This window comes from Rhea americana, unplaced genomic scaffold (assembly GCF_003343005.1).
Source record: "Rhea americana isolate MKP2758 unplaced genomic scaffold, rheAme1 scaffold_53, whole genome shotgun sequence".
In the NCBI taxonomy this organism is placed as follows: domain Eukaryota; kingdom Metazoa; phylum Chordata; class Aves; order Rheiformes; family Rheidae; genus Rhea; species Rhea americana.
The window spans coordinates 3679659-3704275 of NW_028186679.1; the positions used below are offsets into that span (position 1 = coordinate 3679659).

Here is a 24617-nt window from a genome sequence, read left to right on the forward strand (position 1 = left end):
AAGGTTACAGTACATTGCTTATTATGATGTTTAATGTATTAAATTTCACCAATTTTTGAAGAGGCTTTTTAACTAAAGTCTTGGAACAATTTTTTATTTAAATGATAATCACGAAATTTTATTTTTAAAAGTAGACTGTTAAGTATCCCCAAACTTCCCTTTTAAAAATCTCAAGGAAATATTTTTGAATAAGATATTATGTGGAGTATGTTTGTTTAATACAATAAACATAATAAAGTTATTGTGCAGTGTAGAGATCTGCAACGTATTTAGCACTTTTGTAGGTCAGAGTGTAATTATGTGGTTATATATGTAACGTACTAGTGAGATCTCTCCCATGCATATACACGTTATTTGAACATACTATGTTTAAATCATCATAGTTAATGAATTTTATACTCGTATTAAAAGCTATACAAATATGAATGTCTGGGTCTTTCAGCATTGAATAAAGGACTACATGGATCCAAACTAGAACGATTGATGAAATCCTTGCTACTATTGGCTATTATTTACTGTCTTTTAAGTGGCAGGTTGTATTTATGCCAATTTATCTGCTTCAGGGAACACTCTTGATAGCAGAACAAAGTGAATAAAAGTAGTTTGCTTTGCAAATGAATGCAAATGGTGGAGCCTTTCGGGAAGCCCTTTAACAGGAGCAATGCACTTTGATTATGAGTGAAGCTGCCATTTGGACATGGTGAAAAGAGCACGCTTGAACCATTGATTGGGGGAGACAGTAAAAAGTCAGGAAGGGCCCCGTTAAGCTTGCAGTGCGGCAGGCGGATGTCAGTGTGGTTAGAGCACAGTGGGAGAATGACAGGCAGGATTAGTGTCAGGGAGAAGCTTTGCTGTAGTTGTGGAGATGGTCCCTGGGGTCACTCACCTCTGACTGTTGTTCTGTGCTGATGGCTCTGTAATGCAAACTGCTTGATATATGCCTGTTCATTATCGGAAATGGTGATTAGAAGAGGTATGTCATAAAGAATTCTTTAAAAATAAATAAAAATGGCAAACTAGTGCTTATAACAAAGGTTCAGCTCTGAAGTCGCTGCTAAGGATGCTACAAATGTCGGAGATGGTTACTGAGGCTTGCTTTCTCAGGCAAGCAAAATTTCATGGCTTAAACTGCTATAATTATGTGCGTTTCCTTGCTTTGTTCAGTTTTATTTGGTCATTATGAAGACAGTTATTTTTAACAGGTTGTCTTATGCTGCTAGAGTAAAACATTTTAATGTGTTTTGGTTATTGAATTTTAGAAGCATTCAGTTTGTTTTTGTAGCATGACTGGTGCTTTGTGTGGGTTTTTTGTTTAATAGTCCTAATGGTGTATTAGAATCAACAGATTTCATTTCTAAATCATCCAAGAATGCTAAAATATATGGTGATTACAGTGACAAAAAAGCTGAAGTGAATGTTCTGTTTTATTTACAAGCTTTTAAAAATACAAAAATGAGGATATTTTCTTTTGCTTTTGTGAAAAAATCTTGTGTGTGAAATTAGAAAAAAAGCCTGCAATTTTATATTTTAAACTATGATTTMATCTTTAATAGAATCTTTAATATTAAGTATTGTTGCTTTTGATCTTTACTGCCTTGTTATACTGTATATACATTGTATAAATGTGTAAATACAAATTAAATAGGTCAATGTATATTATATGCAAAATGCATTTTTTTGAACATTAGGGATTTGTAATATTTTACAGTTTTTCTGTAACAAAATAGGAGATAGTACCCAGATATTTGAAACTATTAAACTGGGGTTTCTTTACATGATTTGATTAATGCATATGAAGATTTTCTTTTTTTTTTTTTTTTGTCAGTATGTTACCCCACAAAAATGTGTCCAATATGCCACTGTAATGAATGTTTTACAAATGTTTTACAGGCACCTGAATGGACAGAAGAGGACCTCAGCCAGCTGACAAGAAGTATGGTTAAGTTCCCAGGGGGGACTCCAGGTCGATGGGAAAAGATTGCTCACGAATTGGGTCGATCAGTGGCAGATGTGAGTTCACTCGGATTTGCATTGTATAGAGAGTGACAAACCAGAACAAGACAGGCAGTGTATAAGGCAGGCATATACGGGGCTGACATTGTCTTTTGAGAGAGGCTACAATCCTTTTAAGACCTGGAAGTGAACCATTAACTAACTATGCAAGAAGCAGATGTCAGCCAGTCTCTTGCTCCACAATTAACAGCTGTAACTGATCAGCTGTGTGGGGCATTCTGGTGTTTAGAGACTTGAGCTACTGTAACCCAGGAACAGAAAAAATGGTGCTGCTTTTTTTTGTAGTAACATCCTCYAACTACAGGAGAATATTTGTGTGATTCATTAAAGATTACGTTTCTGTTTTAAGCTAGTTCCTACAAAATATGTGGATGCACTGATGATGTTTAGACAGGTGGTTTCCAGTAATTAAACTGAAATATCTTTACAAACTATAAAAACAAGTGGTATGTACGATTCTATTTCAGTCCATTTTTCTAGATTATAGCATGGTTAATAACAGTATTATGGAAAATGATTAATATCCTTGTTAATTCATATTTTATAATATTGAACCATATATCAAAGAAAACTTGTACTTATAGATTTTAAGTATTACGATCTTAAAACCCTCTGGGGCCAGGCTGTAAAAGACTTTTCCTTTTTAAGCAATAGATTACTAGAACATGATGTACAGTGTCTGCTGAGGACCATTTGAAAGCCCTTTCAGCTGACCCTATTTAAAAGGTTCTGGAAGGGTTAATGAGAATACTCTTTAAGTTTGTCAATGTACATTTTGGGATTAGATGTTCTTTATTTATTATATTTCAGCAATTATCTTAAATAGTGGGATGGGACATGAAGTCTTTGGCTGTAGTGAAACATTAAGCCACTGTAACCTTCTGGGCAATTTGCATACTTCTGACATGTTGGAGTTTTTCTTTCTGTTGACATAATCACAAAAAAAATTTTTTAATGTTATTTTTGAAGATTTAATGCATCTATACAATTCTGTTACTCATATACACTAGAAAACAAGCCATTCTCATTCCTGTTATTTTAGAACAAGATATATCATTTGTGGATAAGCTCTAGGGGTCTTGATGTGAATGTAAGAAAGAAGTTAGTAACTTGTTATGCAAATGAATGCTAATTATTTTGAGATTCTGTTTATTGTTGTACATCATAATACTAAATTGGAGTGGCTTTATTAAAAATGCCATATTCATATTTTACTTAGCAGATTTTAATAGTAAAATTATTTCACATGAGTGATAGTATGCTGTGTGCATTGGAAAAATCTTTGAGATTACTTTGAAAAACTGATGAAACTGGTAGTGCTAATACAAACATGCTTCCACATCTGCCCATTAGAAATCCAACAAAATCTTAAGACTATTTTTTGTACCTGTTCTCTGATTTATTTTTTGAAGCAGGTATAAAAATATTCTTTTATAAAGAACCTCTTGCTTAATATATTTGGACACTATGCTTGCACATGTCCAGTACTGAGAAAAAAAGGGAAGGTCAGTTGCCTCTTCCATAGGAGAGGATTCTTGAGAAACATGGTCATTCTTTCAGTGAACTGGATAGGGAAATGAAAGAAAGGTGTGTGTTCAARAACTGTCATTTTTCCTGTACAAAAAAAGGAGTCTTTGGATTTTTAGGTACAGAGAAAGGTCTGAGCACAATCTCTTTTTACTTCTAGTGACCTCCAACTGTAAGTGTTCTCCACACATTTTTTTATTTCCCTGGAGATTTCTCACTATTGATAATACTAGTTCAGCTTTTCCTGACTTAGACTAGTTACTAATGTCTCTGTTAATTTTCAATTATTGCATTACACAGTGATTGGGTTTTAAGGGGCAACACTTAAAATCTTCTTGGAAACATGTTTTCTCTGCTTCTCGAATTACTGCATCAGTATTAGGAACATTTAAACTGGGAACTACTCAAGATATATCCATTTAGTTACTGAGCAAGATGTACAGTTTATCCTATATATTTGTTTAAAGGGTTGTAGAATTAGAATATAAATTTACAGAAAGGGTTCCTAAGCTTATTTTGCTTGGGCATCACCATAATTGGAAGAGAACTGGTACTCTAGAGCTGGAGGAATAAATCCTGGGTTTGTGAGACTTTGTGTGCAAGAAAAGAAGTGTTCATATATGCAGGCAGTGTTTATTGCCCAAACAACTGCTCCCTGTTCTCACAGGGAAAGGTGCAGGGAGATAAATTTCTGTTTTGAAATGGCTTGCACGTTACAATTTGGAAATACCTTATTTAACTCTGATCTAAAATCAGTCAAACCAAAGAGAATTTCAAGTGTGTGTTAGAATCTGGCAAATGAGCTGGGTTTTTTTTTTCTTTTTACTTAAAGGGAAAAATTTAAATTTGTTTTTCCTACTTTTTTTGTGATATAGGAAATACTTTTTAAAAACTTCAGACCACTTTCTGCTTGTTTGCTCTTGATACCTTACAGGAGAACAGTAAGTTTTGGTTTTCCTTTCATAATTAAAGGACTAGAGAAAGGATTTACAAGCTACAGTGTGTTTGTTTCCATGTAGTTTTTAAGCATTTAAAGCCTTTCTGTCAGTAGATTAGCTAGATATGTGTTAATAAAAATAGTGCAAAGTAATCCAATCCAAAATGATCTCTGTTGTTGCTTCTGTCTCAAGACCTTGCAGTGTAATCCCACTAGCTTTTTTCCTCAGCAAAAAGGAATAGAAAAATATTTCAGTACTTTCTGAAAAAAAGGTAAAATCCTCTATATGTACCAGAAGAGCGTCAGTGAAATTCATTCATTCCCCGCACTCCAAACAAATTCAATTTTGGATTGTCTTAAACTCCTGTTTTTTAAAGTAAATTTATATATTAAACTATACTGGTTTGCACTGCCTTTTCTAGACAGAATGAAGTAATTGAATCTGAACAGATTTGAGGTGAGTGTTCCTGGCTTTCATCAACTTTTTGACTTCATGGTGGTGTTTTAACTTAGTTCTGTGGTTATTTGTTTTGGAGTTTGAGCAGTCTGGAGGAAAGTTGCTAATACTTGTATCTTTAGTATTGAGTTTTTTTCATATATAAAGAAGGCCTAGAAAGTTTGTGTCTCTTCCTCATTCTTGGAGAGATTTGTTCTACTTGGAAAAATTTTTGCTTGATTTACTAGAACATGACTTCTGATACCTCAGAACCTAGTGATCGTATGTTCAAACAGTATTCTCATCTAAAGGAAATATGGCTATTGATTCTTTTTGTATTAGCACAAACTCTCCAGAATATTTATCACTTGAATTTAAATAAGCCCTAATTAAAGACAAGCTTTCTGTTTCAACAGTTTGCCTAGTAGTCCCTTTTCAATTGCTTATCTCTTACTGTCCGGGATCAGACAGTGTTGCAGTGTGTCTTACGGAGCCACTACTGCATGAGTGGGGCATCCACCCAGCAAATTTTGCAGAAGTCATCAGTGGTTCACTGTCAAATGAAAGAACAGATCAAARTGAATTTCAGAGGCTCTGTTTTGGATCTGTCATCATTTATGTCTCTGACCTGGATGAGAGAAGATGATAGAATAGTGTGAGTATTTCTCAGATCTGTTCATCATTTGTAAATCATACAAAGCTAAGAGGAACTGTGAGTATATTGAAAGACGAGTAGAATTCAAAAAGATCAGGACAAATTGGAGAAATTATATGCAAAAAGTAGGGTGAAATTACCTAGACATTCATATATGCAAAGTCATACAGAGAAATGGTGATCAAGTTCAAAAGTAAAAGATGGGGAACAAGTGGCTAGCAGCAGCTCTTAACAAGTAGGGGAGAAACAGGGGTTAGAGGAGATAATGAGCTAAGTACAAGTCAACAAATGGCATGCTGTTGTGAAAATGGCAAACATCTTGCTGAGAATATACAAACAGGAGAGTAAACCTTCTCCTTCATCTATATCCTCAGTTTGTGTCTAGCTTTCAATATTGCACTTGAACACATGCATCAGTTGTGAAGAGTCCAGAAGAACTTAAGAGAATAACAAGTTCGTAGGTCTCTAAAGTGTGACCTAGAAGGAAAGACTGTGAAGGAATTCATGTTGTYGAACTGAAAGAAAACATGAAATAGGGATGTAAGTCTTCAGCCACATAAAAAGAGCACTGTGAAGAGGCTTGTGTCCTTTATCAGATGTGTAAGGAGAAATTATCCCAAATTTATCACAGAATTAGACAAGAAGGGACAAAGAGTTGCAGTAGAGATATAGCAGAGAAATAAGTTGCTTAGGAAGGTTGTGGAGACTCCACATTTGAAGGCCTTTAAGAACAGGATAGCCAAACATCTGTGAGAAACAACATCAGTATGGTGATTCTGCCTGAGGTTAGGTCCTTCTCTTCATATGGTCTGTGATTAGACTAACAAGTGCAAGGTATCTAGGAGGAAAGGGGGAGGAAACAAAATCTTCCTTCAATTGGAAGCATGTGTGAAGTTATTTTTTTTTGAAATGTAAAATTAAAGCCAGATAGTTACTATAGTTGGTTACTGATCAATGCATATACCTTAGCTTAACTGTTCTAAAATTCAGTAGTTCCTGACAAAGTAATCTTTCAGATGCTGCTTCTTTTCTATTGCCATTAAAATTGTTTGTCATAAACAAGCACTTAATTTGGGGAAAATTACACAATTAACAATACTTGAATAATGAATAATCAACTGAAAATAGATGAGGTTAAGTTGTGCTCATTTTATCAGTATACTTAATTATTTAAATTGGCAGTTCTCATTTTATTATGTACTTAGTAGGGATTTATTAATCTTTTCCATAAAGATGATTTTCAACTGGGTTAGTACAATGAAATTTTATTGCTTTCACAACTGAAAGCTTCTACAGTTTTAAGTCATTTTTGTTGCAATTGGCTGGTGGTATAAATTAGATTTTCAAGTATTTTGATTATGAAAGGGAAGTGGAGTTCAGTTTACTCTAATCAGAGTTCCTGCCTGCTGACCTGGTTACCTGTGCCACTGATCTCTGTCATCCTCTAAACATCTGTTCTTTGACCCATTTTCCTTGCTGAATTTGTTGCTTCAGGGTTAGTTCTCATACCTCTCCTCCAATACTTAAGGAAATAATTGACCTTTTAAAACAATATTAAAAAGTTACATTTGAATTTTCTAAACAATATGAATATGCTATAACATAGTATAAATTGTGAAAGAAGTTTCAAGACTAATTTTTCTGCAAAAATTGTATTGTTTGGGTTGACAAATGCTAAGCCTTTATGAAAATTTAAAATAAATGATAGCTTTTGCTGAACTCAAAAGTGGAGAAAAAGCACTTAGATGTGAAATTATAGAAGTGTATTGTACTTGACAGTACCTACCCTTTTAGATTAAAAAAAAAARWKWWAAAAAAAATTGCTGAAAGGCATAAATTAATTTTAGTAACTACAAAGGCCATTCAAATTGTAAAAATAACAGAGGAAGTAAAAGCTGTCTGGCATGCCAAACAGACTTTAATGTGATTATTAGGTACAGATTTTTTAAATTAAAGGGAAGGAGATCTCAGATTTCATACTTGTGAAGTAATATCATTCACTTGTCTTATAGGATTTAAACTGATTCTGTTTGCTSCTGCAGCCACTAATCTCATACATTTGTGTTGCAAAAGCAGACTGATAGGATTTGCTGGTTTTATAGAAAAAGACTAAGGTAGGCAGCAAAACAATGGACAGGTGGATATGTTTGAGCAGACATTCTCAATTATCGTGAGGCCCAACAGCGTAAGGGGGAGGGGCCCTSTTTTCTGATGTTTTTTTATATGTTCAAGCAACAAGTTTCACCCTTTTAAGCCTATGTGAGTTACATGCTCACTGTGCTTCTATATTCCGTTATAAAATAGTTCTTCTTGACAGAAGCAAGCTCACTTGCTTCTCAGCAAGAAAACTTCTGTATGAGTAATGATCCATATATAAAAGTTCATGAATTCATTAGTTTCTTTCTGCTTTTGGAAATTGTTTTCATGTCTGCTTTGTATTTCATTTCATATACTATGGTAAGTCAGTTACTGTAATCTCCATTCACTGGTATTCTGAAACATTGACTTCTATTATGTTGTGTATGTTTATCTAAGCAATGGGTCTTCAGTTGCTCACTGACTTAGCTCTGGTTTAGGTCCAAAAAAGGGTATTAAATCTAAAATGGGRTTTAGATGGTATGTAGGTCCTTCAGTTTGAGAGTGCAACCTTCAAAACACCTGTTTAATCCACAGATATCCTGGAAAGTCTGTTGATAATCTGAGGGGAGCAGAAGGTTGGTGCTGTTTACGGTTTCCGTGCTGCACAGTTCTCTTCTGTGCATTCTCAGTTTCCCCTGTCTTTGCAGAACTGGGCCACACAATTCATTTTATACCCAAAGGCAAAARGAATTGATCTTCTTATCATAAATCTTTGAGTCATGATTTAGAAAGCATGACCAGAGCATCCCTGTYGCTTCAGAGAGAAACCTTCTCACAGAGAACAGTGGAACAACATTTTTTACAGATAAATGGCTGATGGGGTGCTAAAGCCAGTGCTGCTGCTACTTTTTAGTGTGGCTTGAGTAATGTCCCACATACATCCTGGGAAGCTGGGCTTGAATTCCATTGCAGAATCCAAATCATCTAGCTCCCAGGAAAGGTAATGCATTTTGCATCAACRTTCACGGAATAAAATGTCCAAGCAATTGTTGCAACAGGCATTTGAGCCTAACTCCTCCCTTGTATATGAGTGCCTGTAATATTGAGTTCAAAACTCATCATGGATTTTAACTGACAAAGGGTAGCTTAGAATGAAGCCTCCAACATCGTGAGGAGTCTGGTTGCCAAGTTCTTCCTCTTTTTGTGTCCTGAGAAAAGAGGCAATCCCTTTTCGGTTTTAAATCAACTACTTGGACACTTAAGTTGGAGGGTGGCTGGTATTCTAAATCCCAGTTTGATTTAGGCCAAGTTTGCCTTTTTTTGGAGGCCACATCTTAAACTGCCAGATAATTAAACTCACAGTTGTTCTGATTTCTGTTGAGGAAACTGCCTCCTCTCCATCTGCTGTGGCGAAGCTGGGAATTGCACATGACTTCAAAGTCCATAACTGAGAAAACTGTACTGTTACAAACTGCAGCTGGTTGGTCTAAGCAAATCCAGTGAAAATTCATAACATGTCTCTTAGTTCTTCCAAGAGTCTTTAAAACACTAATTTGCTGCATTAGCATTAAATTCAACATGTAGTTTACACTGTGGATARACACTAGTGTGTTACATGCTTCTGAAAAAGTCAGAAGAAAACTACTAAGCAAACTGCTATAAGTAGTGCCAAAACAAAGGTGTGTCTTCTCATTTGAAATATTTAGTTTCAAGTGATTTAGTAAATTACAAAGAAAAATAGTTGCCAAAAATGCAGAAGGATTTGGCTTGATGTTTCAGTATTAGAAGTTTCACTGACCTGTTAAAACTGGAAGGCAGTTCTAGCAGCTTTTCAAGTCTATGAAAGGGAAGACAATTTAGAAAGCATAAATTTTGAGTCTGTTCCATGAAAATAAAGGAATGGGTCATTATTATCATCTATCTGACTTGGGCCAAACAATTCTTGAAATAATTATGATTTCTGTGAGAAAGCCATTTAGGTCTAGATTGGAAGAATAAGTCAATGCAGCATGGTAACATTTTTGGTTGTAAGGGGAGAACTTCAGATCTGGCAGTTTCTCCTCTGCTCTTCTGGAAGGTTGGATCTGTTAAACCAACTACTAAGACAAAGCCAGGAAGGAATTAAAATCCTTCTGTTCGGCTTTCCATATAAGAAAAATGTGCTTTTAACTTAAATTAGCCTCATGGATTCAAGAAATTCCTSCTTGCTGCATATTAGCCTCAGCTTCTTACAGGCTATTTCTAAGTATTTCTTTCCATAATTTGAAAGATTTTGGCTTTTTTGCACAACATAAACAGATGGAAAACGTGCAAAAAAAGGAGGGGGGGAACAAAAAACACCTGGGCGAATAGAGCACTGTTACTGAGAGAGCAAATTTCTGAAAGTTGATGCTGAGACCATTTGGCAGCTGTAGTAGATATTGACAGATACTGCTCAGGAAGCTGCTAAGAATAGTAAACAATTTTATCAAGACCTGCAGTTTCCTCAGTGCAATAATGTCATCCTTCTTTGCAATAAGGCTGTGTACACGTTTGGGAAGCCAAGCAGCATGGGTGATCCCTTCTCCTACTAATGAACTGTCTTTCTGTGTGCTCAGAATGCAGTTGTCAAAACCCAAGAGATTTGTGCTTGTATAATTATCTGGTGCAATCCTGATCAAATGGTACCATATTGAGAGAAGCAAGATAGGTTATTGCCTGGAGACAGCAAAATGGCTAAGGCTTCAAAGCCCTATTTGATGTGCCAGAGCCCTGGGAAGCCAAGGCTGATCATCGTGCTGGAGGGCAGAGCTAAAGCAATAGGCTTGTGGCCACTGCTGCGGGAATGGCGAGCTCATCCATCTTCTGGAAAAAGAGTCTGTTTCTGCCTGTTTAGCATTGGTAGGGTCACCGTGCCTGATTTCATAGAATTTTCCCCCTACGTTTGTCACAATTCTATGCTTTTTTTGCCTCTTCTCTGTGGGAGAAAAAGTCTTGCCTCTCGTATCTGTGGCAGCAAAGCTAAGTTTTGTCTATGCTGCTTGGAAGTCTTTTAAGCTGGCCCTGAATAGTGTCTTTTTTTCTCCTACATATCTCTGTAGCATTGATTGTCCCATCTGAAAGAACTGACAGGTGTCACCTCTGGTGACCAGCAGTTTAACACCTGGATGGTCATGATGAAGAATATTTTTACTGCTRGGTGTCTTGTTTAGCAGCAACTAGTCTTGTGATCTGGACTAATTGTGAGTAGTATAAGAACAAACAAGCTCAGTCTGGCTTTCATTGCAGAAATCAYGCTAGTCCCACTTGTTTCAATAAAACCTTTTGTAGCTGAAGAGCTGTTGAAACGAAAGCCAGAAGGGGGTTCTTGGAAGCAAACTGCTGTTATGGTTTCTTTCTGTATGTCCCAACTTAAGAGGGTTCAATTTCTACTTCAATAATTTGATTGCATGCAGCCAATGTTTTATATCATTTTCGTTTGTCTAAGAAAATCTGCTTCATTGTGCAATATTACTGGACTTTTATTTGTGACTTCTGCTACCCTGTGGGACTACGAGGATGCCTTGGTTCTTTGGGCATAGAAGCAGCAATGTTTAATGTTGATTCCTATATAATAATGCAGGATGTCTGTTTAGCACTGGAATGCCTGCAGGAATACGAGACCTGCCCTTTCTGTCCATACAGACTTAGTAGTAGTAAGTTTTAAATCAATTTCATAGTCTTGATCCTTAGTTTTTATAGTGTCCCTGAACCCAGGAATTCTTAAGGACTAACTTACACTGAAGGCTGTGGTGAAGGCTCTTGTCAGTAATATGTCTGTTAACACAACTTTTCACAACAAGGATAAAAGTCATAATTTAATATACGTGAAAATTTTCATTTTACAGCATTATGCACTAACAATAACATCAATGGTTAGAAGAGCAATTCTATAACTACTTTATACTTTGAAGAACGTTATTTCCAAACATGTGATCTGTTACCTCATGAAAGAATAATAATCGAAGCATGGTATGATAAGAAATGCAGTAGAGAAAGCAGTGGAGCAACTTTTGTTTTTCAAAATCAAAATGTTAAGAACCAGGTACTAGAAACTACTACTCATCACTGGTGAAAAAATTTAAATTGGTATCAGTTTGTTGTCAGAAAGTACGGAGGAACTGGCATCAGAAAGACTGCTAATCTGAGTGGCAAGAGCAATGATTAAACTCAAATCAAATTGAAATACAGATTTCAGGTGTTCCATAGGTTGGATTCCTAATAATCCTTTAAAATTTAATACTGACATGTTATGATTTTTTTGCCTGTGTCAGCATCTTAATGGCAATGACAGCTGGAGCTGACTGACAAACAAATCTTAGGTCTAGAGAACTGATACATGGAACTCTTAAGTGAAATAAGCTACAGTACACATGAGCTTTACCTAGCTCCTAAAAAAGGACTTGCAAAATTACCTGTACAAAAAAGACAGCTATAAAAAAGTGTGAGGGGAAAATAATAGATAAATCATCGTGTAACCTGCGAAAGATGATAGTGCAGCTGTTGGTAAGGAGCTTGATGAGTTGTCAAGCTCATGTTAACAGGGGTGCTTAACTAAGCTCGCTCAATGTCCAAAATTGTAGATTTTAAAAATATAAACCGTACACACAGATGTGACTCCCAGCTTACCAGATGCATGTTTAAATTGAAAGTCCACTGAAAATATCCTAATGCCTTCATAAGAGAAGGTATCAAAAATATTTGATCAGGTAGATGGAGTAACTTCTGTAAATATTAAGGCTGCTAGTTTTACCAAATCATGATTGCTGACATTAACCCTGAGAAGATAACATAGGGTGATAGACTATTACTTCCGAGCTTTTTACACATAGGGGAAATTGTGCAATACTGTTAGGATCTAGGAATAAAACTAAATTCTTCACAGCTTTAGTGGGAAGTCTGTTTTAGATTCTAATTTAACTAGATTACAGCAAAATTCATATCTATGGGATACCTAAGATAGCCTAATTTGGGAACATCTGTCTTGTAAAAGAAACTTGAATCCAAGGTTTTGGCTTGTACCACTTGCAGTGCGATTTGTTGCATGTGTAGTCTCAGTCTGAAGGATAAAATGGTAATTGCAAACTTCTTAAAATGTCAGAAATTCAACATACAGAAAATGGAACCAGTGTCATTGAGATAAGAACTCAGTGTATCTTGTCTTTTCTTGAAATTTATTCTTCTATATTCAGTTCAGGATAATCTCTCTTTTCCCCTTTTCTTGACTATATAAGTTGCTTTGTACAGCTTTTGAAAGAAGTATTTCAAAAAGAGCAAAATGGTTTGGAAACAGCRGTCTGGCATATGTGAATGTAGGTGATACCCTGTCATATTTACAGCAAATCCACTGCATCAGCACAGTTGGCTTTAAAGTATTTGCTACTTGGTGGTGTGACAAGTTGTCCTCACTCATTTCAAAATAATCTATTATAATTCAGTTTGTGTTAACATAATTTCTATTCAAGAGATGCATAGCCAGTCGCCATGGTGGAGTCTGTTCCGTTCAGCAGCCAAGGATGGCTTCTCCTCTGTTCAGCCTTTTAAAGCATTGGCCCTGTAGAGACACTCCAGTGCTAATAATGCAATTGTGTTAATATGGATGAATTTAGACTTTAAACTCTTCAAGGAAAATAATTTCTGTTAGTAGATTACCTGTTTCAAGTGGGATCTGTTCCTGTTGTTTTCATGCACATAATAGACAAAGCTAATATTTCCCAGTAAAAATACCAGAACATCTTAGTATTATGAGACTTTGTCTTCAAATGATTAAAACTTTGTCATACTGTAACTGTGGAAACTGGAATTATGCATGCCAGACATCTACCTCTGGGTGAAGGGTTTATTTATTTTTTTTTAATTGGAGTTGGGATTTTTTTCTTCATTGAGTTCACATTTAAATTTAATAATCTCAAAAGATGAAGTTTAATTTTGGGGAGATAAATTATTTTGCCTTGTTAAGTTTTACTGTCGTTTTTTTGTCGTTAAAAGAAATGCTAGAATTTTTCTAAACAAGAAACTTGGAAAGRAGGAATCAGAGACTAAAACAGGAAGTACCAACGGGCTATAACTATTGAAATACTCTTATGCATCCTGTCATGGAGCAAAAGTCCTGAATCTTTATATATTCTTCTGTCAGAAAATAACAGTAGAACAGACTGGCAGATTCTCTGTCCAATTTTGCTCTCTGTAAATAGTCTGTAAATGTTAACTAATTGTCAGCTAAAATGACAGTGGCCTGTGCTGTGGCTCTGAACATGATTCATGATTGGGGATAAATATGATTCCCACAAGATGGAATTTCTGACTTTGTAGGTAATATATTTCTTATTTTCTCTCTGGGCAGCAGGCTGCCAAGTGTCTAATACTAAAAGCATATGAACATTTATTAAAGTCCTGGGCACAAATAGTGGAAAGCTCAGGCTGCCTGTCCCAGGTCAGATTCTGAAAGCAGGTTACCTGTTTACATTTTCAATGTTAGGTGACTTGGGTGCCTCAGACTACTTAATTTCAATTTTTATCTTTTGCCCAAAGGTCTAAAAGAAATATTTTAATTTCTAAGTATTGAAAATGTTTTATGAATGCCAAATTTTGGAGTTTTTTAAGTATTATATTTCAAGATGCTTTCAGCTGTAGCTGATACTTGAATTTTGGAGTCTAGACGAGTTGACATAACACAGTCTTCTCTAAGTGATTAACAGAAGTTCCATTTTAAATGGAGGTTGTGTGCTTTCTTATCTGTAGGATATATCTAGTGAGAGCTGGAAATTTGGAATGAGAGACCTTCTCATTGGGGATGGGCAGAAAGTCTGCTTATTTCCTTGCTTAAGTAATGATGAAAATATTCAATCTTGTGCTACCCTTTTCCCAATACAGAGATTTAGGTGTAAATGTTGAAGTAGCTCGCTGTCCATCCTTTGGATCCTCATATACAGAAAAATTGTTCCCTGAATTATCAGAATTTAGGAAGTCTCTTTGGTGGTTTTTGGCGGTCAGAATGTTACATTTTGTGCATTTCAGGACTGAATGCACGCTAGTGTACTTCACCACATGAACCTATTTTACATTTAGTCACTTCACATTATAGTTATTTTGTTCCTTTGTTTAGTATTGAGATAAACTCATATCAAGACAGACCTCACTGGTTTCCACTTCCTTCCTCTCCTTGTGACATTCTTCAGGTTAGAGATTTAGGGTTTAACAATGAAAGAATGATATTTAAGTATCAGCTGTGATAGTGAGTGTTCTGGTGGTAGTAATAGAAATGTATAGCATTGATTACATTATTTCAATAAGCTAAGAATGTTTTTAAAAGGACAAAGTCTGAAGTTACCTGTTGCCAATTTGGGCTTCACATGTGAACAAAAGAATACTGTGAGGCTAATGTTCTGATGGTTACGTATTGGTGTGTTGGTGTTGTGGGCTAAGTTGCTCATGACGTCTTCAAAAGCCACAATAATGTAATTTTTAAAATAGTCCTTTTTTTCTTTTTTTTTTCTCTTTTTTTTTTCTCCCCTAAACACAGGTTACCATGAAAGCCAAACAGCTGAAGGACTCTGTTACGTATACGCCAGGTGTGTGCTACTAGATCCTCCCTGATGCTTAGAACAAGCACACTGCTTGGGTTATAGCTGTGCAAATGCAATGCATTTTATAACTTTCAGGGGATGCTTTGCAGAGAGCCTTGTACGACTTTGCCCTGCTCTGTGCACACAGAAGAGCTGGGGATGCTCTGTGGGAACATTTCCTTTAGCTACGCGCGCCCCAGCCGCCGCCTTCAGTTCGTTCTGGGGTTGGTTGGTTGCTTTATGCTGCTCTGTTCTGTTTGTTTTTATTGATGTGATAATTTACTAGTCACTTCACATCTACCAGATAAGCGCATAATTGGCAAAGTTTATTGCTTCATAACCAGTATCTTGATTTCTGGATAAACATTTTCCTTAAGCTCTTAAGCCGTATGAGCTTTGCCTTCTCTCTGTACTACCCTGGCTAGCTTTTATTTGCAGGCAGTTCCCTTTCAGTCTGTGCTTTGTTTTTACTGTTTTTAGTAAGTATGATAATATTTCTCACAGGTATCATTAGGCTCTCTGAGCTTAAAAGCCTGGCCCAGAATTCCAAGAACGTCAAAGTYGGCGTGAATTTGCCAGACCACATAATCACGCAGCGAGAAAGAGAGGAGGAGGAAGAAGAGGAGGAGGAGGAGGGAAACGATGATCGTATCCCAGAGCAGATGGGGGTCCAAACCGATCACACGGAGACAAGTGAAACTAGGCATCGCAAGCGGAAGATTATCAAAGYGCCTGAAGTGATTCCATCAGCCATGAAAGAGGTGCCGGAAGAGAAGGGCAGAGGAAGACGCCAGAAGGACTTTGATAACACAGAGCAAGRGGAAGACAGTGACGAAGAGAGAAGAAAAGAGAAAAGCCGTGTCTCAGAAGAATTTTGGACTCAAAATCAACAGAAACTGCTTGAAATGGCCCTACAGCAGTATCCAAAGGGAACATCAGATCGCTGGGATAAAATAGCAAAATGCGTTCCTGGAAAAAGTAAGGTACAGTCACAGTTTTGCTTGAATTCTAGTGTAAACCAAGGGGAAGATGCTTTCTACCATTTAACAATTACCTTAAGAACTGAGGGTCCATGCAGAAAGAGGAGGTCTTTAATCTAGCTTGTAACTGTTAGCTAAAACATAACCTAAAGAGCATTACTGTCAGATTTACTGTTTTTTAAAATATTTTCATTTAATTCAGTTTGTTTGATATATTATAGAAAAAGCTGAAATACCTGGTGTTTCACTTAAAATACGTACAGGACAAATTAGATTTTAGACAAATTTTAATTCACAGTTAGTAACCCAATGCTGGTGACCTGCTTTGCTTTCGTTTTTACAATACCTTTCTCAACCCATCTCAATGAACAAACAAAATGAGTAATCCAGCTGCAAGTGTAAAATGCTCAGTAATCTATCTCATACTCCGTTGGTAAGTATTGTCTTTTCAAAAGAACATTCCTTATCGCTGACAAACTTGTCTGTGTTAGATTTCGTAGTAGCTGTGGTAGTTTAGTTTGCTTGCTTCAATCATTGTAGCTGCAGAAAATCCTAATTTTATTTGTGTCAAAAATGTGGTGAGAGAGAGCAGGAAATGCGGGCGAGGATCCGAGTAGTTCTCTGTCTCTGAAATTTCAGTGCTATTTGGTGTTGGCAGGCGCTGTGCGAGAACACTGCTAAAGGCTTGTGTTTGACGGGGTGAGAGGGGCTGCAGTACGGCTTATCCCGCAGTAGCTACTCTGGATTAGATATCACAATACGATTACAGAATAAGTGTGTTTTCCAGTCATCATCAAAAAGTTCTGGGCAACTGTTTTCCTGGATTTGTGTGCTCTTTAGAAAGAGAAATTATCCATTTAGGAACTTAGATTGAAAGTTCACTTTTCTAGTCCACTCTTTCACTAGATGTAGATTCTCCTGAAATTCAGTGTATGAATAACTTTTTTTTTTTTAAAAAAAAAAAAAAAAAAGATAACTTAGCTTTTCTTCTATATGCTGAGATAGCATATAGTGAGTTAAAGCAATGTTGATGTATCAAATTTTAATTAACACTTTTTTATTTTTCCTTTTAGGAGGAGTGTATAGCAAGATACAAGTTGCTTGTTGAACTGGTACAAAAGAAAAAAATGGCTAAAACCTGAATGTTCTGAACAGAAGAAATTAAGAAATTAAGCTTGTCTTTGTCAGCATGAGATTTTAAATCTCATATGCAGGAAGCTGCATTTTTGTACCTCGCTATTTCTATACGTCATGTGCCTTAGTAAAAGAAAGTATCAATAAATCTTATGCCATCTTACTCAACTACTTTGTGTGTTAAAGAATGGAGGTGTATTTTTGTGTTGGAGACCTGCTTATACAGATGTGTGATAACAGTATCTTAAGAACTAGTGAACCTTTCAGGAAACCCATGCTCATTAGTGCATACGAGAACTGATAGGTCTACAGCTAATAAATATACAGTCTTAAAGAATTTTAAATCTTATTTTGAAGGAGAGGAAACTGATCTGAAAATACTAAGCAGACATGAGATTAATGGAACTCYTTTTTTTTTCCTTTCCTTTCTTCCAGAGATAAATACAAGACAACATGCTTATATTCATATATCTGCTTTTACAAAAAAAGTCTATCAATTTTAATAATATTTTGAAATAAGTGTTTCTCATCTTAAGTTTTGTATTCATTTGTATGCATCTGCAATGTAGTTTATTTCGCCTTCCTTGCAGACTAATACACAGTGGTATTACATAGTGCTGTTATTTGGAGGAATGGGAATGGGTAAGAATATATAAGGCCTTTAAGAAGTATTTGAACATACGCACATATTTAATGACCAGGTTTTAAGTAAAGAATTGGACTTAAAAACTAACTAGGACTGGAGGTAGGCAGAAAACCTGCACTAATTTTCTGCCACTGGTGATTTTCTCCAGTAACTTTCTGCCTTTGACAGATCAAGATTTCACTAAATTTCACCCCATTTCCATAGAACTTTAACGCAGGAGTGTTTAGGTGGGATGAGTGTGTTCCATATTTGCTCATTGCCCAGGGGAACATTTTGATTTTGATTTTTTGTTTTACATAAATTAATCTTGGTCTGTAGAAATAATGAAATTATGAACATTTAGTAAACACTAATGTGTTTAAATTTTGTTTCACAGGAAATTTCAGTGTTAACTGCTCTGGAAACTAAACATACTCAGCAGCTGCGCTATGGTGTGTGTGTGCTGGTTGGTCAAATGGTGCAGTTTTGTGCTACTAATGCGCCTGTGAAAGAGCCGTCCGAGGGGGGGTCGTGTGAAGCGTTTTCAAAAGGTAAAAGGAAATTTTAACTTCCAATAGGTAGTGGTTGCCTGGGACACTTGAAGGTAAATGGTAAAGCAAGGTAATTGAAATGGCTTCAGAGAAAAGCTACTAAAATGGTTAGATGAACTGGGGAAAATTAACTTGATAGAGCACTGATAGCATTGGGATTGAAACCAAAACTATGGCAGTGCTGTCACAGAGCAAACGGAGATAGTGTGAGGCAGAAAGGTGGAGAAGTGGAAACTGGAGGATGGTAGATTGTCAAGGGAGCTGCAGAAGTTTACAAAGGTGTCTGTAGTTGTTTGTAAGTGCAGGAGTGGGGCTCAGTTCTTGGCTCATCTGTTCTTCGTGTAGTTTTTCTGAATCCAGATCTGACACTCATGCTGGTTCTGCTTWGTTGCTCTGAGATGATATTTTACACTCAATTTTATTGTAAAATATTTACTTAGACTTATTTTTTAAATGAAAATCAAAATTTGAAATACACTAGGCCTGAGGGTATTTCAAGTAGTCTTTTTCAAAATATACCATCACCCTCCGAAAGGGAGTGACACTATATCTAAATGTCTGTCTCAGTTGGTGAGACTCTCTTTAATGCTCTGAGGATGTGAATTCCTTAGATTAAATGGGATGTATTCAATAAGGAAAAGGGCAAACAGGAATAATCATCAACTACACTAACAAGAACTGGCAAGAGCTGGTGAAGTAGCAGCTCTTCAAGAAAAGACTATTGTTTGTAGTCCTCTATAATGCATAAGTTGGTGGTATCTTGCTATTTCAGCAAAGGCAAATAACAGGACAGCACAGCCTGTGAGAGAGGGAAAGTAATCATCTTCCCTCTCTGCGCAGGATTTACAAGGCTTCATCTGGAATAGTGTCTTCAGTCTGGGGTATTAACACTGTGGGCAAGAGCTAGACCTCTCGGAGAAAGCAAAGAGAATGTGCAGCGCCTGTAAGGCCTCAGTTACTAGGAAAGACAGAGCAGTTGGTGGTGTATACTCTACAATAGAAAAGGAGAGACAAAGCTTGAAGTGTGTAAGAGGGAAGCTTTGCACTTTTGTGATCTGTCTCTGATGCAATTAATTGTTTCATGTCATGGTTATCATGTATAATAATGGACTTTTAGCTTGGAGCAAAAAAGTGTTAAGTCAGATGCTTGGAAAAAAATCTAGTGATAAATGTAGTAGGATTTGGAGAGGACTTTGAACCCTTTGAAATTGGAGAACTTTAAAACTGTGTTAGAGCATCAGCTTAAGTCTGAAGTGCATGTACAGGTGATGCTTGGCCAACACCTTCAGCTTCTCCTAGCCCTAGAATTTAAGGAAGAAGTAAGAGCACCACTTACCGGTAAGAAACCTTTTACTACTTTGTCTGTATGAACATCCATGCAGAGGAACTTCAGGTAGTAGTACTGAAAGCTACAGTTTATCTTAAGGGTGGGCCTTAACATAAACTGCTCTTACACCCTGGTTAAGAGCAGTGCTCAGAGAAACTAGCCTTGGAGGGCTCCTTCATGTGAAAGCTTAGGGATATCCAGACCCCATCCAGCCTTGCTTCCCTCTTGGCTTCTCAAGCTCCAAAGGAGCTGGCCCAGCCTAAGCTTTAACTTCCGTCACTGGTTGGGTGGTGGGGAAGGTGTTTGGTTGACTCCAGATCTTCCAGGGGGCCTCTCCACATCCTCGCCTGGGGTTGCTGGGTTTTGTGGATGATTGAACCAACCAGCCCTTTCAGCAATGGCTTTAGTCTGTGATTGCTGAGGTGGTATCCGATTCTCTATGAGAATAGCTGAGACTTGTTTACTTGGCATAGTGGTATCCACCACCACAGCTACTGTTTTCACAAAACTTTCTGGCTGTGAAAACCATGGCTATTCTATACCTGAGATTTAAGTGACTTCTTGCAACTTTGCCAGCAGGCAAATAGTTGTAGCTTTCCATTAAGTAATAAGTGCACTAGTACCCAAGTATTCTTTCTCCTTCCAGGGTATTTGAGAACTGATGCACAATGTGTCCTCTGCACTACCAATTTGTGCATGAAAAGCTTTCAGTCCTACAGCATTCGTGATGTAGCACCCACTGTGAGCTGCAGAAAAATAAGTATAGAAAGTAAGTAAGTGTGCCAATTACAAGTCTCTTCTAAGTAAGCAAGTTGATTTTGGGCATCTTCTGCCTGCCCCATCAATGGGCTAGGCATGTCACGATGGAAACGGGCACTGGGGGTAAACTTAGCTGGAGTGAGAGAGCAGTATGCCTACCAAGGTGAGGCTGCAGTCCAAATGCCAATATAAAGCGTATGTTGTAAAGTAACAACATGCCAACCATAGCTGAATGAGTGACTTGACTGAGTGACCATGATTGAGACATTGTAAGGATTAAGATCACTCTAATGTAGTTTAGCTTAGTTCTAGCAGAGAGCATAACAAATGCTAACGTACAATGGCTTGTACATGTAAATGTTTGGACTACATCATCCTCAACTTTATGGCTTAAAATAATAATACATTTTTAAATGCTGCTGTGGTTTAGAACAAGATTTTTGCAATATGATCTCTTTATTGAGAGGGCATGATCATCTGAAAACAATAGAAGAACTGCTGTTTAACTTGAGCGCTCTCTTAAGGAAGACTCAACAGGAAGATGTTAGTGTAACTTATGAAAAACAGGCCGCAAAATCATAGAATCAGTAAGGCTGGAAGGGACCTCTGGAGATCATCTAGTCCAACCTCCCTGCTCAAGCAGGGTCACTTAGAGCATGTTAGACAGGGTTGCATCCAGGCAGGCCTTGAAKATCTCCAGAGAAGGAGACTCCACAGTCTCTCTGGGCAACCTGGTCCAGTGCTCCGTCACTCTCACAGGGAAGAAATTCCCCCTCATGTTCAGGCGGAACTTCCTATGCTTCAATTTCTGCCCATTGCCTCTTGTCCTGTCACAYGGGACAACTGAAAAGAGTTTGTCCCCGTCCCCTTGACATCCTCCCTTCAGGTACTTGTACACATTGATAAAATCCCCCCCTCAGTCCTCTCTTACCCAGGCTGAAGAGGCCCAGCACTCACAGCYGTTCCTCATAGGGCAGGTGCTCCAGCCCTCTGATCATCTTTGTAGCCCTCTGCTGRACTCYCTCCAGTAGYTCCATGTCTCTCTTGTACTGGGGAGCCCAGAACTGGACACAGTACTCGAGATGAGGCCTCCCCAGGGCTGAGGAGAGGGGCAGGATCACCTCCCTCCACCTGCTGGCAACACTCTTCCTAATGCACCCCAGGRGACCATTGGCCTTCTTGGCCACAAGGGCACATTGGTGGCTCATGGTCAGCTTGTCATCCACCAGCACTCCCAGGTCCTTCTCTGCAGAGCTGCTCTCCAGCAGGTCAGCCCCCAGTCTGTACTGGTGCCTGGGGTTATTTTTCCCTAGGTGCAGGACTCTGCCCTTGCCCTTGTTGAACCTCAGGAGGTTCCTCTCCACCCAGCTCTCCAGCCTCTCCAGGTCTCTCTGAATGGCAGCACAGCCCTCTGGTGTGTCAGCCTGGTATCCTCAGATACCACAAAATATCACATGGTCATATTGCTAAAATACTAGCTTCTACGAACACAGTTTGAATGACTACACGAGCCTGCTCTGCGATGCACRGAGGCCGTCACTCAGCGTTCAGTCCATGAGTGGGCTCCCTGAGCTGTAAGGGGTGCTAGTCAGTGGTGGCAGTAAAGCTGGATTTTTGGTGAAAAGTTCAAATGAGAGATAGCTACTGACTTGGACAACCGCGCCTTTGCGCTTCACTGCGCTCATGCCACCGAACCCTGAGTGCTTCCTGACACAGTCTGAGGGCAGCCCAGTAGCAGCAACTTGGCTGCCAGGCACTTGCACGGCCGCTGATCGYGCTTTGGAAAGAGAAGGTTGCTTTCGACTGCAGCTGGCCCTCACGTGAGCTTGGCTTTGATGTGGTGTTTCCTTTAAAGGACTGGTGAGTTGGGTTTCTGTTTAAATGTCAGACCTGTCATTACTTTTCATTATTTCCCTACCATTGACTTTTGGTCCATCAGGACAACACCCCCATCCCAAGGTCAAGATCACTTTAACCTAGGCACTGCATCGAGGCAGAACATGTCCCTTTTCCACAGAGTGCAKATCAGGTTATTTCAGAGTGAATTTGGGCTTCTAGAGCAACCACCCACCCCTGCTCCTGCAGGTTCAGAGGAAGTTGTCTTTTAAGCTTGAAAACAAGAAATTGTGACTATGAAACAGGACAGTTACTGGATCCTGACAGTCCAGTAAACAAAAATTTGYATAAGTAGTGCAGCTGCATCAATGTCTCCTGCAAGCAAAGATTGAAATGAGAAGCATTTTAAAAAGTTATTGTAATAAATTTTAGTGGTAACRTGCAACTTTTAAAACTGTCATATAACAGTAATAGAAATACTGATTTTTTTTCCACACAACAGCCATGTTCACACAATAATACAACTATAAACATTATTAAAGTTTTATTAACAAAAGCTTTGTACATACCTTTTCATACACTGGGAATTTTACATCTAGTCAAAATAACAGCACATTTTCATTTTACCATTTGTACAAATTGTTACAGAATATTCACCAGTGGGCTGAGTAAGTAAAATAAACCACTGATTTACTTTTGTAAAGTATCTACAAAAGTGATTTATGACATTTTAAAAAAAATCCCCAGAACATATAAAAATAAATTATTTTTCCTTTTTCAATTAAATCTACTAATTAGAAATATTACAAATCAAAATATCAATGTTTTCTTATGAATTCTTCACAATACAAAACAGATTCACAAAACTTTATTTACAGAAATGAGGTAAGAACTGTGCAATGTTTAACTAAGAAACATATTGCAGAATTAACATGTTCTTCCAAATAAGTACACAGTGGAGGTCTAATTACAGCTGGGTCTTTTCCTCTAATAATTCCCACCTTAATATTGATTAGTGGTCGCTACCCCAATTTAAACCATACTTTGCCACACTGCATAGTCAYGCCATGAAATCAGCTACTGTAGGTGGAAGTGTTCTAACACAAGTTCACCCGTTTCAACCACTGATAAATTTTAGTGGGAAATATTTTTTGGTAATTTATTAGTGAAAAGTGACCCAGGTAACAATCTGCCTGAGCTGTCTACAGTGGTATAAACACTTCTAGTAAAGGCAGAACAACAAGGCTGCTGGTGCAACACTGAATATTCCTGCTGCTAACAAGGACACCTCTAGTGCATGATCAGCTGTTTGCAGCCATTCCAACAAGACGGAGGTAGCAACAGGCACTTGGTTTAGGCCAAACACTGCACATACTTTTCCAGTGTGGCCTTCTCGTCTGGTAAGAAAACTTTTCCATTTGAACCAAACTGGTTTATTTAAAAACCTCAGAACTCTAAAACCTACACCAAAATTAATAAACTTTGGATTCCATACTGTAGTTCTTATTCAGGAAAATCTCACACTATGTATTAACAGGAATTTAAAGGAATAAAAAGTTCAAAAGTGGATTCCCTTATGAGTCAGATTTCAAAATACACATGTAAAAAAGAACAAATAGCAAATCCAGACTGCCATTACAACCTTAGTCTAAAAGGATATATTGCAACTGCAGCAGATCAGACTGGCTGGGGAAGGGAATGGGGGTTGTTCTAAAAACTACTGCTCTGAAACCAAAATAATCCATGACTGCAGACAGTTTACTAGCCTTTGAATTTATAATAAGATTAGTACTCAAGAATCAAGCATATATATTTTCTATGTTCGAATTTGTACTTAGTACCATCATATTGACAAAATAATTACGATTTGCAGAATTTTATCTTTTCACAGTCTGAAACAGGAAAAAGTCCTTCCATTTTAGTGCAACAAGTAAGTAAATCACAGCCTACCAAGAATATCCTTACTGAAACCTATTAACCTTTTGCTGTGCAGTAAGAGTTCCTTGTTGCATTTCTTCGTATCTGCAGAAAGGAAGACTGCAGTTAGCATTCAGATGAAGTGCTATAACAGCAGGACAAGCAGTTCTCAAGTATCATTCAAATGTCAACTCTTCTCTGATGCAACTGGTCCAGTTTTATCATTGAGCCTCTGTGTAAGAGAAAATACTTCTAAAA

General features: G+C 37.5%; 2 protein-coding genes across 5 annotated transcripts in view; one reads left to right on the forward strand and one right to left on the reverse strand.

Moving 5' to 3' along the window:
- The window catches only part of DNAJC1 (DnaJ heat shock protein family (Hsp40) member C1), a 76192-nt gene extending 58680 nt beyond the window's left edge, over positions 1–17512 (forward strand). Inside the window, exons 9-12 of the mRNA XM_085318325.1 lie at positions 1891–2010; positions 15188–15236; positions 15735–16213; positions 17284–17512. Coding sequence (XP_085174451.1) covers positions 1891–2010; positions 15188–15236; positions 15735–16213; positions 17284–17352 — 717 coding nt within the window. The 3' untranslated portion in view covers positions 17353–17512. The remainder of the gene's footprint in view (positions 1–1890; positions 2011–15187; positions 15237–15734; positions 16214–17283) is intronic.
- Positions 17513–22971: 5459 nt separating this feature from the next.
- The window catches only part of MLLT10 (MLLT10 histone lysine methyltransferase DOT1L cofactor), a 138740-nt gene continuing 137094 nt past the window's right edge, over positions 22972–24617 (reverse strand). For 3 of the 4 annotated variants that reach the window (XM_085318345.1, XM_085318349.1, XM_085318350.1), the window contains one exon: positions 22972–24608. In XM_085318345.1, coding sequence (XP_085174471.1) covers positions 24540–24608 — 69 coding nt within the window. In that variant the 3' untranslated portion in view covers positions 22972–24539. The remainder of the gene's footprint in view (positions 24609–24617) is intronic. The other variant, XM_085318347.1, reaches the window with a different exon arrangement.